General features: G+C 39.4%; 1 protein-coding gene across 2 annotated transcripts; it reads left to right on the top strand.

Moving 5' to 3' along the window:
* The first annotated feature begins 8,817 nt into the window (after positions 1–8,817).
* Positions 8,818–15,040, top strand: PEX11A (peroxisomal biogenesis factor 11 alpha). 2 transcript variants are annotated; one of them, XM_065872605.1, is made up of 3 exons: positions 8,818–9,008; positions 11,453–11,568; positions 14,160–15,040. In XM_065872605.1, exons 1-3 carry the CDS (start codon positions 8,953–8,955, stop codon positions 14,729–14,731), a joined length of 744 nt encoding a protein of 247 aa, XP_065728677.1. In that variant the 5' UTR covers positions 8,818–8,952; the 3' UTR covers positions 14,732–15,040. The 2 variants fall into 2 exon arrangements, with proteins under 2 accessions (XP_065728677.1, XP_065728678.1); XM_065872606.1 differs by having other exon boundaries at positions 8,953–9,008; positions 14,253–14,731.
* The last annotated feature ends 3,216 nt before the right edge of the window (positions 15,041–18,256 follow it).

Below are 18,256 nucleotides of genomic sequence, written 5' to 3'. Positions count from 1 at the left end.
CACAGAAGGTGGTGCTGGAAACATCTATGAAATTCTGAAAAACTGATCAAGGAAGTAAGCCAAGGTACTTTGCTAAAAAGGGGAAGTTATCATAAGACAGCTCATCATCCTCCTTAGCGTATTAGCCTATGGGAACTATTTATTCTAGAGATTGGCATCTGCGTTATTGCCACATTTCTAAGATATGGTCTTCATATTAATAAGGGTATTAGCAGAGACAGGTATTGACTATTCACATCTTCCAGACCAGCTCAAGATGATGTGCCCTATGACAAAAGGAAAGGAATTTGGCACCCTGTTGCCTTTCTTCACCTCCTGATAAGAGAGTGGCTGTCTTTCTGTCCCAAATAGAATACACCCTTTCTCCTACAACTTGTGCCTTCTCATGGCTCTTCCATCTCTGCAAATGGTTGTGCTGAAGCTAGCTGGGTAGGGAGCAACAACTTCTCCAGTTCCTTTTCCCTCCCCTCCAATCATATGCAGCTCAAGCACTATCTAATCCTTGCTGTCCAATTTGTTCCTTCCTCTCTACTCTCCCTGCTCCCATCCAGGAGCTCTGTAGGTACAGTGCCCAGAGCCTATGAGATTTTTCAAGGGCCTGCAGAAATGTTTGAGACTTGAAAAAATACTGACTAAAAAAACCCCCCCCACAAAATCAAAATAATTAAATATTTACAAAAATATTTACAACTTATCAACTCCACTCTGTGTGTGCATAATGTTTAAGTCTATAAGAAAAGAACAAGCAACCTATACTTTATAAAACTCAAAACTGTACAAATTATAAAAAGATTTTCAAATGTTACAGTTTAAAAAAGGCATTTAATGTGGAATATGGGGTACATTTTAAGATGCTTAGTAGGTAGTGGCACAGGGTCTTACACTGTCGGAGCACCCTGGGGCCATGGAAGTCTTATAAAGGCCCTGCTGCCATCATCTTTTCTCACCTGCTAGAGTACATTTGTGATGTTTCAAGTGCAAAGTGGGGAGAGACTATCTGGGTCTGAGTCTGAAAATAAAGAATCACCTGAAATCATCAGTGGGAACAGTAAGCTGAGCTCACACAGGGCCAGGAATAATGCCTGTTTCCATCAGTGAGAATGGAAAACCTCATAATTCACAAATATTGGGTTAGAGTACTCTGAAGAGCATAGCCAAGTAGTGGGAAAAATTAACCCTAGAATAAACGCTGCTCTAGTATTGCCCACCAAATCTTAGAAGTCAGAAGATCATACTTACTACGTAACTTAACTACATACCAGAACAAACTCAAGAATATTTATAGGAATACAAATATGAAACTAAGCCCCCCTAAAACCAAGTTCCCTTACTGAGTTTGTGATTAATCTATCCAAAACTTTATTCCCTTGCTTGTCTCCTCTGACCTCAATCCCTTTCTTGTCCTCTCTGACCTCAATCTTGTGCTAATTGGACACTAATAAACCAGAACAGATGACTAAGATTGCAGTTGTTGACAACATCGTAAATGTACTAAAATTGCTCTTATAGGTATCATCATTAACATATAAACTCAGCTTGTTTCTCTAGGGCAACATGAACTCACAGACCTCCGAGCCATGGACCACCTGGCCAGAGAATCATAAACCAGAGTCATCCTGACTCCCGAAACCCTGATTAAGAAATGTCACAAGATGATGATTAAACCCAGTTTCCTTGTTCTTCCCCTTTAAAATATCCCTATCTCAAAGACCACTCCCTTGCTTGGTGCCCTGCAATAAACCCTTACTTTGCTGCAAACACCCACTGTCAGAGTTTGACTTTCTGCGCTGCAGGCACATAAGCCCTTGCTCGGTTACAAAAATATGCAGCATCCAATGAAGTAAAATTCACAATGTCTAACATCCAATTAAAAAAATTACCTCAAATGCAGAAAGGCAGGAAGACACAAGCCATAATAAAAACTCAATCAATTGAAGCTGACTCATAATCAACACAGAACATTAGAATTAGCAGATATATAATTCTAGTATATATCTAGATTAGTATATTCCACATGTTCAAAAATCAAGAGGAAATGCTGAACATGTTATGTAGAGATGTGGAAGATGTTTAAAAAAATACCCAAACTGAACTTTTAAGGATGAAAACTATTGATATAATGTCTGCAATGAAAATATACACTGGATTAGATTAATAACAAGATTTCAGAGCAAAACAGATTAGATGGGCAAAAAAAAAGAATAGTGAATTTGAAAACATAGCAATAGAAACAAAATGAAAGAAAGAGAAAAATTTTTTGAAAAAAAATGAAGACAGTGAGGTGTAGGATAACTTGAAGTAGCCTAGTATAAGTGTGATTGAAATCCCCAAAGGAGGGAAGAGACCAAAAAAAGCTGTAGAAATAATGAACAAAAATTTTCAAATTTTGATGAAAACTAAGAAGAAAAACCCTAGCAAATTAAAAATGAAGAAATTTATACCAAGGCACATCATGATCAAACTGCTCAAAACTAGTGATAAAGACAAAATCTGAAATGCAGCCAGAGATAGAAAGGCATGCATAGAGGAACAAAGTAAAGGACAAGAGATTTCCTGAAGGAAACAGCAGAAGTGAGAAGACAGTGAAGCAACGTCTTAAAAGTACTGACAGCAAAAAAATTGTCAATTAAGAATTCCAGGCCAAAAAGCATATCTTTCAATAAATGAAGGTGAAGGAATTCCCTGGCGGTTCAGTGGTTAGGACTCTGTGCTTTCACTGCCAAGGGCCTGGGTTCAATCCCTGGTTGGGGAACTAAGATCCTGCAAGCTGCGAGGCCAAACAAACAAACAAACACAAATAAATAAATAAATAAATGAAGGTGAAATAAAGAATATTTAGACATACGAAAACTGAAAGAATTCATCAGCAGCAGACCAGCATTATAAGAAATAATGTTAAAGGAAGGCCTTCAGGCAGAAGAAAAATAGCATCAGAGAGAAATGTGAATCTACACAAAGGAATGAAAAGCACTGGATGATAGCTATGTAGGTAAATATAAAAGACTTTCTCTTACTATTTAAATTCCTTTAAAAGATATCTAAAATGTTTAAACAAAAATAATAATGTGGGCTTCCCTGGTGGCGCAGTGGTTGAGAGTCCGCCTGCCGATGCAGGGGACACGGGTTCGTGCTCCGGTCCGGGAGGATCCCACGTGCTGCGGAGCGGCTGGGCTCGTGAGCCATGGCCGCTGAGCCTGCGTGTCCGTAGCCTGTGCTCTGCAACGGGAGAGGCCACAACAGTGAGAGGCCCGCGTACCGCAAAAAAAAAAAGATGTAAAAAAGAGGAAAAAGGGCAAAAAATAGGAAACCCTAACCATATCAATAATCATATCAAATGTAAATAGTCTAAAGACTCCAATCAAAAAACAGAAATTGTCAGATTAGATAAAGGAGAAAGACTCATATATGCTGCCCACCAAAAATCTACTTTAAATGTAAAGACACATACAGGTTAAAATTAAAAGAGTAGAAATAGATGTACCACGCTAACACTAAAGAAAGCTGGAGTGGCTATATTAATATCATATGTAGAACATTTCAGAGCAAAGAATATTACCTGGGATAAAGAGGTATGTTTCATAATAATAAAGGGGTTGATTCATCAAGAAGATGTAACAGTCCTAAATGTTAATGAACCTAATAACAGAGCCTTGAAATCCATGAAGCAAAACTGATAGAATTTCAATGAGAAATAGACAAATCCACAATTACAGTCAGAGAGTTCAATACCCTCTCTCAATAATTTATAGAACATGTAGACAAAGAAATCAGCAAGGATACAGAAAACTTGAACACTATTAATGAATTTGACCTGACAGTTGTAGAACACTCTACCCAACAACAGCAGGATACAAATTATTTTTTAAGTACACTTGAAACATTTATCAAGAAAAATCATATTCTGGGCCATAAACAAGTCTTAATAAATTTATAAGTCATACAAATTATGTTCTCTGATCATACAGAAATTATTTTAGAAATCAATAACAGATACTTAGAGGTATACAAAACCTCAAAATATTAGGAAATATTTCTTAATAACTTACCAATCACTACTACATACCTATTACAATGGCTCAAATTTTTAAAAAAATATTGACAGTATGAAATACTTGTGAAGATGCAGAGCAATTGGACTCTCATACATGGATGGATGTTAGGAATGCAAAGTGATACCATCACTCTGGAAAAGGGTTTGGCAGTATCTTATAAAGTTGAACATATATTAATCATATGACCCAGGAATACCACCCCTGAGTATCTACTCTAAGAGTATGAAAACTTGTGGGCACAAAAAAGCCTGTACACAAAGTGTTTATAGCAGTTCTATTTATAATTACCCCAAATGGGAAACAATCCAAATGTCCTTCACCAGGTGAATAGACAAACCAACTGTGTTATATCCACATAATGGAATACTACTCAGTAATAAAAAGGGGAGAACTACTGACACATACAAAAACATGGATGAATCTCAAAGGCATTTTGCTGAATAAAAGAAACCAGTCTAAAAATTTATGTGCAGTGATTCCATTTATAAGGCATTCTTGAAAATCAAAATGAGTAATGGAGAACAGATCAGTGGTTGGCAGGAGTTATAAGTGGAGGGATGATGTTATTTAATGTTATTTAAAAAGGACAGCATGAGGGAATTTTTTTGGGTGGTGTGGGACTGTTTTATCCATACTGGAAAGAACTATGTAAAGCTGTCTTTATTTATAATCAGACAATATGATTATCTATAGAGAAAACCCGATGTAATCTTTTAAAAAAAATCTACTAGAACTAATAAATGAAGTTAGCAAGGTTGCAGGATAAAAGTTCAATATACAAAAACCTCCTATATTTCTACATACTGACAACAAGCAATAAAAAATTGAAATTAAAAATGCTATTTATTATACTATTTATAATAGTATAAAAATATGAAATACTTAAGGTTAAATTTGACAAAAGATGTACAAGGCCTGTACCCTGAATGCTGTAAAATACCACTAAGAGAAGACCTAAATAAATGGAGAGGGAGAGACCTTACTCATGGGTTGGAAGATTCAACTTTTTTAGGATGTCAATTCTCTCCAAATTGATTTATAAAATCAAAGCAATCCCTATGATAATCCCAGTTGGCATTTTTTTTTAGAAATTAAGAAGCTGATGTTATACTTCATATGAAAATGCAAAGTACCTAGAATAGCCAAGATAACTTAGAAAAAGAAAGAATTAGAGGACCATCACTACCTACTTCAAGACTTATAAAGCCAGAGTAATCAAGACAGTGTGGTATTGGCATCAAAAAAGACAACAAATAACACATGTTGGTGAGGATGTGGAGAAAAGGGAACCCTCATGCACTGTTGGTGGGAATGTAAATTGGTGAAGTCACTACAGAAAATAGTATGGAAGTTCCTCAAAAAATTAAAAATAAAACTACCATATGATCAAGTAATTCCACTTCTGGATATTTTCCCAAAGAAAACAAAACAAAACAAAAACTATTTTGAAAAGATATATGCACCCTATGTTCATTGCAGCATTATTCACAATAGCCAAGATACAGAAGCAACCTAAGTCCCCACCGATAGATGAATGGATAAAGAAGTTGTGATATACACAATGGAATATTAGTCAGCCATAAAAAAGAATAAAACCTTGCCATTTGCAACAACAGGTATGGACCTAGAGGGTACTATGCTAAGTGAAGTAAGTCAGACAGAGAAAGACAAATACTGTGTGATTTCACTTATATGTGGAATCTATAAAACAAGACAAGTGAACAAACAAACAAAAAAAAAAAAACAAAAAAAGAGTCATTAAAAAAAAAAAAGAGTCATAGATACAGAGAACAAACAGGTGGTTGCCAGAAGGGATGGGGGTGGGAGGATAAGTGAAATAGGTGAGGGAAATGAAGAGGTACAAAAAAAAAAAAGACGAATAGATCAATGAAACTGAATAGAGAATATAGAATTAGACCCATACAGATATGGACAGTTTATTTTTGACAAAGGTGCAAAGATAATTCAGTGGAAAAGGGATAATCCTTTCAATAAAAAATGCTGGCTCAGTTAGATATCCATATGGGAAAAAAAGAACTCCAATCCATACCTTTCACTATATACAAAAATTAATTCAAAGTAGATCACAGGCCTAAATATAAAACTTAAAACTATAAAACTTCTAGAAGAAAACTCAGGAGAAAACCTTTGCAATCTTCAGTTAGACAAAGATCCCTTAGATATGACATTAAAGCACAATCCATAAGAACAAATTGATAATTTGAACCTTTCAAGAATAAACTTATGCTCTTCAAAAGACACTTAAGAGAATAAAAGGTAGCCCAAAGACTGGGAGAAAATATTTGTAGGTCATATATATGATAAAGTGCTTGTGTTCAGAATATTTTGAAAACTCTTAAAACTCAGTAATAAGAAAATGATGCAATTTTTAAAAATGGAATAAAGATTTGCACTGACACTTAACCAAAGAAGATACACATAAGGCAAACAGGCATATTAAAAGATGTTCAACATGGTTAATCGTCATAGAAATGCAAATTGTAATTACACATGTATTAGAAAGCCTGAAGTTAGAAAGATAGACCATACCAAGTGTTGTCGAGGATGAGGAGAAGCTGGAACTCTTCCACCTGCTGCTGGGAAAGTAAAATAGTACAGTGTCGAAAACAGTTAGCAATTTCTTAGAAAGTTAAGTTTACACCTACCACAATAGCCAGTCATTCTACTCCTAGGTGTGATATAAGGGAACTGAAATCATATGTCCATACATAGACTTGTAAATGAACATTCATTACAGCTCTACTTGTAGGAGCTCCAAACTGGAAACAACCCAAATGTTTATCATAGGTGAATAGATAAACTCCTATATATTCACATCCCATATTCAGCGGGAACACGAAATAGTAGAGTCACTTTGGAAGACAGCTTGGCAGTTTCTTACAAAGCTGAATATACACTTAACATGATTCAGCAATCCCATTCCTACATATTTATGCAAGAAAAATTAAAACATGTTTCATATGAAAATCTGTGCTTAAATATTTATAGCAGCTTTATAATTGTCTCAAACTGGAAACAACACAAATGTATTTCAGTGGATAAAGAGATAACAAAGTATGGTACATCCATCCAATGGAATACCACTCAGCAATAAAAATGTACAAACTACTGACATACACAACATAGATGAAACTCAAATGCATTAATGCTAAGTGAAAGAAATCAGAAAATGCTACATACTAAATGATTCAATTTATGATACAGTGGAAAAGGCAGAATTGTAGGTATAGAAAACAAACTATATAAATCTGTGTTTAGGAGCACCCTGTGCTCATCTCTATCATCTAACGCATCACTGTGTTGTACTTTCCCATTTTTCTGTGTCCCTCATTAATCTATTGCCCTAGGCCTAGAGCTTAGCACTGTGGTTGGTCCAGTGCTAGCACTGAAATTCTTATTGCTTGCAGTATTGCCCTGCTCTGGGACATGAATTAAGAGAATACTTCTGGTTCTCTTCCAGGCACTCCCCTCTGCAAAGGATGAGTAATTCGTGGGGTAAAGAGGCTACCCTCACCCAAAGCCTAGACTGCCCCTCTTCTGGAGTCTAGACCATGTTCAGGGTACCTGTACCCCTGGAATTTACTGCCCAAACGATGCCAGGTTCTGCATGAGCCTCTTTCCCAGCTTTCTCTGGAGGGCAGAGAAATGGGTGCTAATATGGGCACCCCTAGACCTGAAAGGTGGACAAGGCATGGCGCTTTGCAGGATAATGGGCAGAACTTGCATGTGGCTTGGAGTATCCACACTATGTATGCAAGGCCCCTCTCAGTGATGTAAGTGGGAGCCAGAAGTGGGGTGGAAAGGGCTGGGAAAGGACTGGAGATCAGCTCTCCCCTTAGTACCATATTCTAGCCGTGTTTCCAGGTATTCCAAGGAGTCCAAGAATCCTGAATGTGAAACTGGACTTCTTGATCATTATGACGGTACATTTGTCCAGGAAGGAGAAAAGAACGTAGCTTATTCAACAATTTGTTACCTTGATTTAAAAATTTAAACATATGGTTTGTGGGTCTCTATTTGTACTGTTATCCAGGGCCTGCAAATGTTAGGTGCAGGCCTGACCACAGGAATAAAGATTACAAAAATAGATGACCTTACTTTGTGACCATAGGTTGTACATTTTATAAAATTACTGCTATGGAATGAGTGGGGCTTCATGTCTTCAGCCCTCACAGAAGGAACGTTCAGTGGTGCAATTTCATTTTAATCTCTTTTTGCCCCAACTTTGTTCACGTTAACCCTTTTAGAATTTCCTCAAGTAGCAATCTTCTTTCAGTGTTAATAATCCTAACAGAAAATTCTCTCACTTTACCCAGCTCTCCTGCTAAAATACACTCCATGAATCGGCTTATTTCTGCTCTAACCATTTCATTCCCCAGATCTGGAGCTGGTGTTGCTAATGGAAACGGAGGCACAGAGCTGGGAAACGATTAGGCTTCTCAGTTCCCAAGCAAAAGTTCAGAGGAATCTCCATTCGGGATTCCGCTGGGGGTCCCTGGGTACCCGGGATCCGAGGGGAGGCGCGGGGCGTCCCGAGGAAGCCGACGCTGAGGAGACCGGCTCCCTCAGATCGCCCTCTAGGAGATCCTAGAGATAGAGGAGAGTCCTGGGACAAGTGAGGAGCCGCTGCACCCGAGGGCAAAAGCCGAAGTTTCGCTCACCTGGGCCGGCAGCTTGACGTTGCCTTAGTAACCACAACTTCCGGCCCCAAACCGGAAGCCCGAGAAGTTGCTCTTCAGAAAGTGCACCCGCCCCCACGAGGGTGGGGAGACTTGGGTGCTCTGGGTGGCAGAGACCGACAGTTCCGTGGGGAGTCGTCAGCAGCCCCTGAGGACTCGCAAAAGAACCCGGTGCGACTCTTGTCCTTGGGCTGGGTGCCATGGACGCCTTCATCCGCTTCACCAACCAGACCCAGGGCCGGGACCGACTCTTCAGGTGAGTCCGGTGCCCGCGGCCTCTAGCCCTTACCCGTCCCTCAACCCGGTACAAGGTTCCCTGTTCTCCGGCATCCGGAGAAGGAGGTAGCAGCCCAGTGGACGAAAGCAGGAAGGACGCTGCCGGCTCCCGGAGGAAGTGTGGTCCGGAGCCCCTCCTTACCCTAAATTCAGTGGGGCTGGGCCGAACGCACCGCGTCTGGTCCCGAGCCTCGTGCCCCAAAGTCCCGCAGTCGCTTCGGGGGCGCTGGCAGTTAAACCAGCAGTTAAACCAGCCGACGAACCCTCCTCTCCTAACCTGAGAAAGACTGGGTTTTCTCCGCCCAACATTCTTCCGAGGAATTATTTAAGAGACACTCTGGGTTGACATTTATGACCAGTGAAGCCAACACTTGTATTTACATCTTCCGTTCTTGTCCCGTATATCTCATTGAGATAGCGCATGTGAAATAGTTTTGTGAACTGTAAAATAGTGTGGAGAGCCTCAGAAAGAACTACTGCACCTCTAAGGTACACGAAAATATTAAAGAGATTGCGGCTTTAATACTAATTCATGATGTTTCTTTTAGGAATTTGGTTGAGTCTTGCTCAATGATAAGAAATTAGTCACAGTTACAGTTTTATGTAACAGCTTTTCCTTCTTCTGGGTGTACAAGTGCTAATACACACAGATCAGTAGTAGCCCCAATAATTATGAGACTTTTGGAAGCGGACTTAATGCCAGACGTTGTTCTCAGTGTGTTACAACTATTAACCCATTTAACCCTCAACACAATCCTATTAGGTTAAATTCTCTAAATCATCCCCATTTATGTGAAACGGGAAACTGAAGTAGAAGGTTAATAGGGACTAAGTGACTGAACCGAGAGATTTAGAACTACACAGGTTAGCCTCCCTGGTGGCGCAGTGGTTGAGAGTCCGACTGGCGATGGAGGGGACACGGGTTCGTGCCCCTGTCCGGGAAGATCTGGGCCCGTGAGCCATGGCTGCTGAGCCTGCGCGTCCGGAGCCTGTGCTCCGCAGCGGGAGAGGCCACAACAGTGAAAGGCCCGCGTACCGCAAAAACAAACAAACAAAAAACAGTTGACTCGGGGTTCACTTCTTTAACTATCAAGCCATACTATCTTTCTAATTAATTTGATAGATTTTCAAAATGGTTGCATTATGTACAAACTTCATTAAAATAGAAGCCTACAAATCCAATGTACTTAGAATGTACCCTGCAAATTTTATCAGTGAGGTTGGTTAATAAATAATTGTTTAGGGGAATTCCCTGGCGTTCCAGTAGTTAGGACTCTGCACTTCCACTGCAGAGGGCATGGGTTCGATCCCTGGTCAGGGAACTAGGATCCCACGTGCTGTGTGGTGTGGCAAAAAAATAAATAATTGTTTAAGATATACTTATTTAGCAAGATGTGAGATCTCTAGTATTCATTTCCTAATCCCCTTGGTGATCTATAGCTTCTTTGAACACACTGGCATTCAGAAAATAATGCCTTGTGTTTGGACGCATTCCTATTATTAGACCAGATCTGAAAAAGGGGGATTCATTGACCTGACCAGCTTGAGCCCTCTATCCAGGAAGCATACTTAAAAGAGAAGGAGAGATTGTTTCTTTTTACTTCATTCACAATAACAAGTTCACCATTTTGGAAAATGTGCTATATTTTTATTGAGAATAATATTTATAGCATAAAGGGATTCAAATGCGGTTACAGGACAGTAGGAAACAGGCATCTACCTACTTTATTTACTAGACTGCCAAATGCATTTAGATGTTTATGTGATATAAAATTTTTTATTTGTTATGTTTCTGTTGGTAAGGCATTGCTATTTGTACTCATGACAATAATCACTTTATTGAATATTTAGTATTATTAAACAGGAGTCTGTATTTTATATAAAATACTAATTAGTTTTGAAAGGCAAATCTGTACTTATTTATGTATTGGTGTGTATTTGGTCCTTTTATAAAAAGTTAAGCAATATGCAAATGGTGGACTTTTCATTTGGCTCTGGTTTGAGTGTGTGACCTGTCACATAAGTAGTTGGTACAAAAATTTCCTTTTAGAAATCTGAAAATCTTTTAGAAATTTACACTGGAAGACATAAAGAATATGGATCTTTGCAGACTTAACATTTTTGTGCAGTTTACTGCTTTGACTATATCCATTTCTCTGTGCCAGCAAGAGGGCTTCTGAGGAGCCGTGCACTGGATTATTGCAGAGTTTTCTTTCATTACCCTTGTGTTGCATTTCCATGACATGTTCTACCCTTTAGCCCTGTGGAGTGACTCTTGAAGAATTTTGCTCTTGTAAGAGCTGCTACATGAGAAATTGTCTTGGAAACTTTGCTTTTAGCAGGACATGTTTCTCCTTCCCCTACTTCATGAGTCAAATTTTATTTGGTTTGTAAATCGTTCTCCTCATTTTGTTTCCATTTCAGAGCCACTCAGTACACATGCATGTTGCTTAGATATTTGTTAGAGCCTAAAGCTGACAAAGAGGAGGTTGTTATGAAGCTCAAGAAACTGGAGTCCAGTGTGAGCACTGGCCGTAAATGTAAGTACCCTGTCCGTTGAGGGACAGTGGCTCCTGGTTTAGAATCCTCAGACCTTGTAATTCACAAAATATTTCCTAGGTCATGATTTTCTAGTCAATCAACTTTATTGATGAAGTTCACCAGTAAGGCTGCCCTCATGGAACGACAGGCCAAAAGGATTGAATGTTTTGCTGTACACCATTCACAAACACCCTCCTATGTTCACATTTCGTGCTACATTATATCTTTCTGCTTAATCATAACCAGTGGGACATGCAATGTGTTAGTTCACCTTTAGTTCTTAGAATCACAAAACGTTCTGGCAATCTTTGACATGAGCTTCTGGCTCCTGGGAACCCTCGAAGAATAGAATAGCTATATCCTTGACCCCCTGCCTTTATCCCTTCTCTTGAGGGATTGCTAGAGGAAATGGATGGATACATTTTCTTAAGTCATTTGTGGGATTGTTTCATGTTAATGCCAAAAAGTGGTCAGTGTTTTGTACTCATTTAATTCACTTTGAGTACCTGCTTCATATAGATATAGTCCTGAGCTTTATGGGAGAACTAAGATCACATGGTATAATGATCTAAGATTTAGTACCAAATATGTTGGTTGGGATAGAGAAAAAGAAAGATGTTTGGAGGAGATGGAACTTGAGGTGTGGCAAGAGAGAGAAGGATTAGGAGAACATTCTTGAAGGTGGTTTCCTCTAGTGGAGGCTCAGGACTGTTCTGGGCAAACCATTGTATTGAGGATCAATGAGAAAACTAGTTTGATGGAAACAAGACTTAGATTGTCAAGCAGAGGGATGGGAAGGAGCTTTTCTGGATGGCTTGGAAAGCCAAGATTAGAAGTTCTCAGGCTCTTTGGAATGTTGGAGCTCAAAGGTCCTTTAAAGATCACTAGTCTCTGAAGTCTAGAAAAGACTTACCCAAGGTCACTAAGTTAGTGCAACAGTCAGGACTGGAACCCAGGATTATTCATTACATATTTTGTGTTAGTTTTGATAAAATAATACAAAACATTTTTCTGAGATCATAAGTTTCCTGAGGGTAGCTACTTCTGAGTGTTTGCTGAGTCTAAGATATAGTCACTTAGGGAAAGTAGTTCTTTTGTATCCTCCATAATGTTTAGGACTATAACTTACTCTGAGAAGTGCTCAGTAAATATTTATTGATTGATGCATCCCTGATTAATTGAGTTACATGCTCAGATAAAGGACATGCCCTTGCAATGGTTGATTTAATTGAACTAGGAGTCACATATGACAGTATTATTAGTTGTGTTATCCACTAAATCCTACCATCTCTACTTTGTCTTTTTGACAGTAGGGAGCCAAAGGGGCTTTGGACCAGAGAAATGGCAGTATGATAATGGTATTTTTTTTTAAAGCAATCTTTTAACTGGAAAGTAAGTACAGTGTAAGGTATCAGACTCTCCAAAAGAATGTTTTATCTGGAGTTCATGTAATTTGCAGTACCTTCCTTCTAAAGAAGTGTAGCTGGTGATATTCATATGTAACAATCCACACTTATGATTGACCTTTGCCTAAAGTGTGTAGTAAGTCATTGTTAATGTAGTCATTGAAATGGAGGCAATAAGTTTAAAGAGTCACAGTCTTTTTTACATTCCAGGATCATTTTAGGTGTCCTTAACATACTGTACAGTCCTCCTTTCCTGAGCAAAGACTGAGCCTCAGAGGGCGGTCAGTTGTTAAAAAAAAAACAGTGCTGCTGCTGGTGGGAATGTGAATTGGTACAGCCACTATGGAGAACAGTATGGAGGTTCCTTAAAAAACTACAAATAGAACTACCATATGACCCAGCAATCCCACTACTGGGCATATACCTGAGAAAACCATAATTCAAAAAGAGTCATGTACCAAAATGTTCATTGCAGCTCTATTTACAATAGCCCGGAGATGGAAACAACCTAAGTGCCCATCATCGGATGAATGGATAAAGAAGATGTGGCACATATATACAATGGACTATTACTCAGCCATAAAAAGAAACGAAATTGAGCTATTTGTAATGAGGTGGATAGACCTAGAGTCTGTCCTACAGAGTGAAGTAAGTCAGAAAGAGAAAGACAAATACCGTATGCTAACACATATAGATGGAATTTAAGAAAAAAAAATATCATGAAGAACCTAGGGGTAAGACAGGAATAAAGACACAGACCTACTAGAGAATGGACTTGAGGATATGGGGGGGGAAGCGTAAGCTGGGACAAAGCGAGAGAGAGGCATGGACATATATACACTACCAGTCGTAAGGTAGATAGCTAGTGGGAAGCAGCCGCATAACACAGGGAGATCAGCTCGGTGCTTTGTGACCGCCTGGAGGGGTGGGATAAGGAGGGTGGGAGGGAGGGAGACGCAAGAGGGAAGAGATATGGGAACATATGTATATGTATAACTGATTCACTTTGTTATAAAGCAGAAACTAACACACCATTGTAAAGCAAGTATACTCCAATAAAGATGTAAAAAAAAAAAAGAAAGAAAGACAGTGCTGACCCCTCACCCTGATACAGGGATTCTGCCTGTAAAATCCTATTACATACTGATTAAATAACTGTTAACTCTTGTGGGTTCTTCTTGCAGGGTTCAGACTAGGCAATGTGGTACATGCTGTACAGATGATTCAGCAGAGCAGTCATGCCACTGACCTAGTGCCCCGCATCTGCCTAATATTAGCCAGCCTGAACCGTGTGATTTATTTCATCTGTGACACCATCCTTTTTGTGAGGAGTGTAGGGCTCGCCTCTGGCATTAACAAAGAGAAATGGCGAATGTGGGCTGCACGCCATTACTACTATTCTCTTCTGCTGAGCCTGGTCAGGGATCTGTATGAAATCTCCCTGCAGATGGAACAGGTTGCACACGACAGAGCAAAGAAGGAGAAATCACCATCCCAGGATCCTCTTGTGTATAGCGTGGCTGATGAGGAAACAGAATGGCTCCAGTCCTTTCTTCTTCTCTTATTCCAATCTCTGAAGAAGCATCCTCCCTTGCTCCTGGACACAGTGAAGAACTTCTGTGATATCCTGAACCCTTTGGACCAGCTGGGGATCTATAAGTCCAATCCTGGCATCATAGGCCTTGGAGGTCTCGTGTCCTCTATAGCAGGCATCATCACTGTGGCGTATCCTCAGATGAAACTGAAGACCCGCTGAGGTGGTTTCAGGCTGAAGACTAGTACCTGCTTTGAAGACAACCTGTTAGTGAAATGGACATTTGCATTAGGTACAGCCGTGTCACACTGTGCTTACAGACTTAGTCACATGAGCACTGAGTGACCTGTGATGTGAACAGAGGTGGGGCCAAGAATGGTGGAGGGAAGAACATGAAGGTTTATGTGTTTTCTAGAGCGCTGGAGTGACTTCTGAATTTCTGAGTATTTTTCCTTCATCTAATGTTTATCGAGCATCTTTTATGTGCATATTAGGAACTTAGTGGTTGCTGAATGGATAAAAATTAAGAGAAAAATTGAAAAAGATCCAAACTAACAAGTGGACACTAATATAACTAACTTTTGGGCCATGTGCCTCACTACTTTTGCCCAACTACAGTAGGTCTGATACACACCCTCTCTCAGATTTAGTGGAGGCCCCTTATTCTCTGATCAGTTATCCCACTTCCTCCATAGCTGCCAGTGCCAGGATGGAGGAGAGTTGGGTTTATAGCCTCTTAACTTGGCTCCTGTCTTTCCTCTGTCTAGTAGTAAAATCAGAAGTGCTTCAGGCACCTTCAGGCACCTTCATGGTATAAATTGTGTCTTTAGGTAGCGCAGTAAGGAAATAAAAAATCAGAAGCAGATAGAAAGGACTTGAGGTAAAAATAATGTGGAAAGTTACAGTTGGTGCCTGCAGGTTTCCCTGTGACAGATGCGGAGACTTGAGGTTAAAACTGAGGACGTAAGCTCATTTCTCTGACTCCCAATCCAGTGCTCTTTCCATATTTCACTGCCTTCCTGATTGAGTGGAAGTGCGAGACTCTCCAGAATCCTGTGCGAAAAGCCTTTTTTAGAACCTTTGTTGGTCAGTGGTTTATATTCTACAAAAATTAAAACTATGTCTAGAAACACCAGCAGGATTGTTTTATTTAAAACCATATAACATTTTGGGCACTTACACGTTAATTTTCATCAAAATTTGTGCAGTTAAGAAATTTCACGAATACGATGAAATTCTACTATATTCGACAATAAATCAGAGTTTGTATTTGTAGGGTGGTTGGGGGAGGTGGAGAAGAGAAGAGGACAGTAGAACGATGAGTTGATGCCACTTGCTCGTGTTCCTACTTCTCATCTTGGATGTTGGGTTCTTATTTGTGATTACAGATCCTCTTAATTTGAGGCAAGTGAGGTAGAGAAATAGGGTACCATCAGGTAAGAGGTCAGTGTCAGTCCTGCCAGTAAAGCCATCTGACAGGACTGGATGGAAAGGAGAAAAGAAATGTGCACTAAGTAAATTTCCCATAAATGTGATTGAGATTCTTAAAAAGTAGACTCAGGTCCTTGGCTCTCTATTTTTTTTTTTTTTTTTTTTTTTTTTTTATGCGTTACGCGGGCCTCTCACCGTTGTGGCCTCTCCCGTTGCGGAGCACAGGCTCCGGACGCGCAGGCTCAGCGGCCATGGCTCACGGGCCCAGCCGCTCCGCGGCATGTGGGATCTTCCCGGACCGGGGCACGAACCCGCGTCCCCTGCATCGGCAGGCGGACTCTCAACCACTGCGCCACCAGGGAAGCCCTGGCTCTCTATTTTTAAAGTGACCAATCAAGATATGGGATTTGAGAAAGAACATTTCGGGAATTTTAAGAGAAAAGCTGCTAGATCAGGGCAAATAAAAAATTTAACTATTTTTACTTTGTCCAGATCTTCTACTGTAACAAATTATGTCTAATAAACTTATAGACAAAATTTATTCATGTATCTGTGAATGTGTTCTGGGAATGGAGAAGAGTTAAAAATAAGGTGATCCAAAGGTAATCAGAGTCTATACAGTTGGTAGAGTGAGTTCTGGTAAAATAAGCTCTTGGCTGGAAGATCCAAGCTCAGGAAAAGGATGAAGGAAGATTTAAATGTAGAACGTCCAGATTGAAAGAGACCTCTAAGACAATCTCATCCAGACTGCTAGCCAGGAGAGGGTCTTCTATATCATCCCTGTCAGTGGTGCTTTTGATTCTGCCTGGAGAAGTTGGCCTTGAATCTGTGATGGCATTTTACAGTGGTGTCCATCTTGGTAGTTTTGTCCTCTGCAAGTTAGGGTGGGTGGTGGAGAGCTTGGGAAATGCCACCTTTTCTAGAATTTGTGAAAACCTTAATGGTGCCCTGCTACCTCCTTCCCTGTGCATCTTTGTCCTTTATAACTAACCATCCCCACCTCCAGGGCTCCACATTCATTCATGAGGGATTCTAAAAACCAAGGACATTTCTTTATTTTTCTTCCAGTTTTACTGAGATACAATTGACACAGTACTGTGTAAGTTCAAGTTGTACAGCATAATGATTTGACTTAACATACATCATGAAATGATTACCACAGTAAGTTTAGTGAACATCGATTATCTCATATAGATACAAAATTAAAGAAAGAGAAAAAAATTTTTTTGTCCTTGTGATGAGAACGCTTAGGGTTTACTCTCTTAACAACTTAAATAAATAACATAAAGCAGTGTTAATTATATTTATCATGTTGTACATTACATCCCTAGTACTTATTTGTCTTATAACTGGAAGTTTGTACTTTTTGACTGCCTTCATCTAATTTTCCCTCTCCCCACCCCCTGCCTCGTAACCACAAATTTGATCTCTTTTTCTATGAGTTTGTTTTTGAAGTAAAGGTGACCTACAGCACAATGTTAGTTCCTGGTGCACGACATAGTAATTCAATATTTCTGTACATTTCAAAATGATCACCATGATAAATCTAGGTACCAGCTGTCAACAGACAAAGATATATTTATTATATTCCCCATGCTGTACATTTCATACCTGTGACACAATTATTTTGTAACTGTAAGAAGTTTGTACCTCTTAATCTCCCTCACCTATTTCTCTCCTCCCTGCACATCCCCACCCCAAATGGTAGGTATTCTTACTAAGTGTATTTTTTGTTTTGTTTTTTTTAAATTGAAGTATAGTTCATTTACAATACTGTGTTAGTTTCAGGTGTACAGCAAAGTGATTCAGTGATATATATGTATTTTTTTAGATTATTTTCCATTTTAGGTTATTACAAACCTAATATTTTTGTGGTTATTACAAAAGATATTGAATATAGTTCCCTGTGCTATACAGTAAATCTTTGTTTATCTATTTTATGTATAGTAATTTGTATCTGTTAATCCCATGCCCCTTCCCCTTTGGTAATCATAAGTTTGTTTTCTATGTTTGTGAGTCTGTTTCTGTTTTGTATATAGATTTGTTAGTATTATTTTTTAGACTCCACATGTAAGTGATGTCATATTTGTCCAGAGACATTTCTAATAGATGTATGGGCCAGCACATGGACAACTGAACATTGTTGCCTGAGAATTTGTTTATTCAGCGACGAATGTTTGAGTGCCATTCTTAGATTTGTTTGGGATCCATTTGTGCACAAGATGACCAAGGTCCCTGTGCTCATGTGGTAGTTGGACAGGGTTGGGAGGGCCATGTAGGGATGGGGAAGAAAACAAGGTAACCATGTCCTTCAAG

The sequence above is a fragment of the Phocoena phocoena genome, chromosome 2 (genome assembly GCF_963924675.1).
Source record: "Phocoena phocoena chromosome 2, mPhoPho1.1, whole genome shotgun sequence".
NCBI lineage: Eukaryota > Metazoa > Chordata > Mammalia > Artiodactyla > Phocoenidae > Phocoena > Phocoena phocoena.
Note: the sequence above shows the minus strand (reverse complement) of the source record. Positions and strands in the feature narration are given on the sequence as shown.

Excerpts from the sequence above, each read along its gene's own strand:
- PEX11A (XM_065872605.1), top strand. The coding sequence starts at position 8,953 with ATGGACGCCTTCATCCGCTTCACCAACCAGACCCAGGGCCGGGACCGA. Across the intron at positions 9,009-11,452 it reads GGCCGGGACCGACTCTTCAG|AGCCACTCAGTACACATGCA; the intron begins GTGAGTCCGGTG and ends TTTCCATTTCAG. Across the intron at positions 11,569-14,159 it reads TGTGAGCACTGGCCGTAAAT|GGTTCAGACTAGGCAATGTG; the intron begins GTAAGTACCCTG and ends TTCTTCTTGCAG.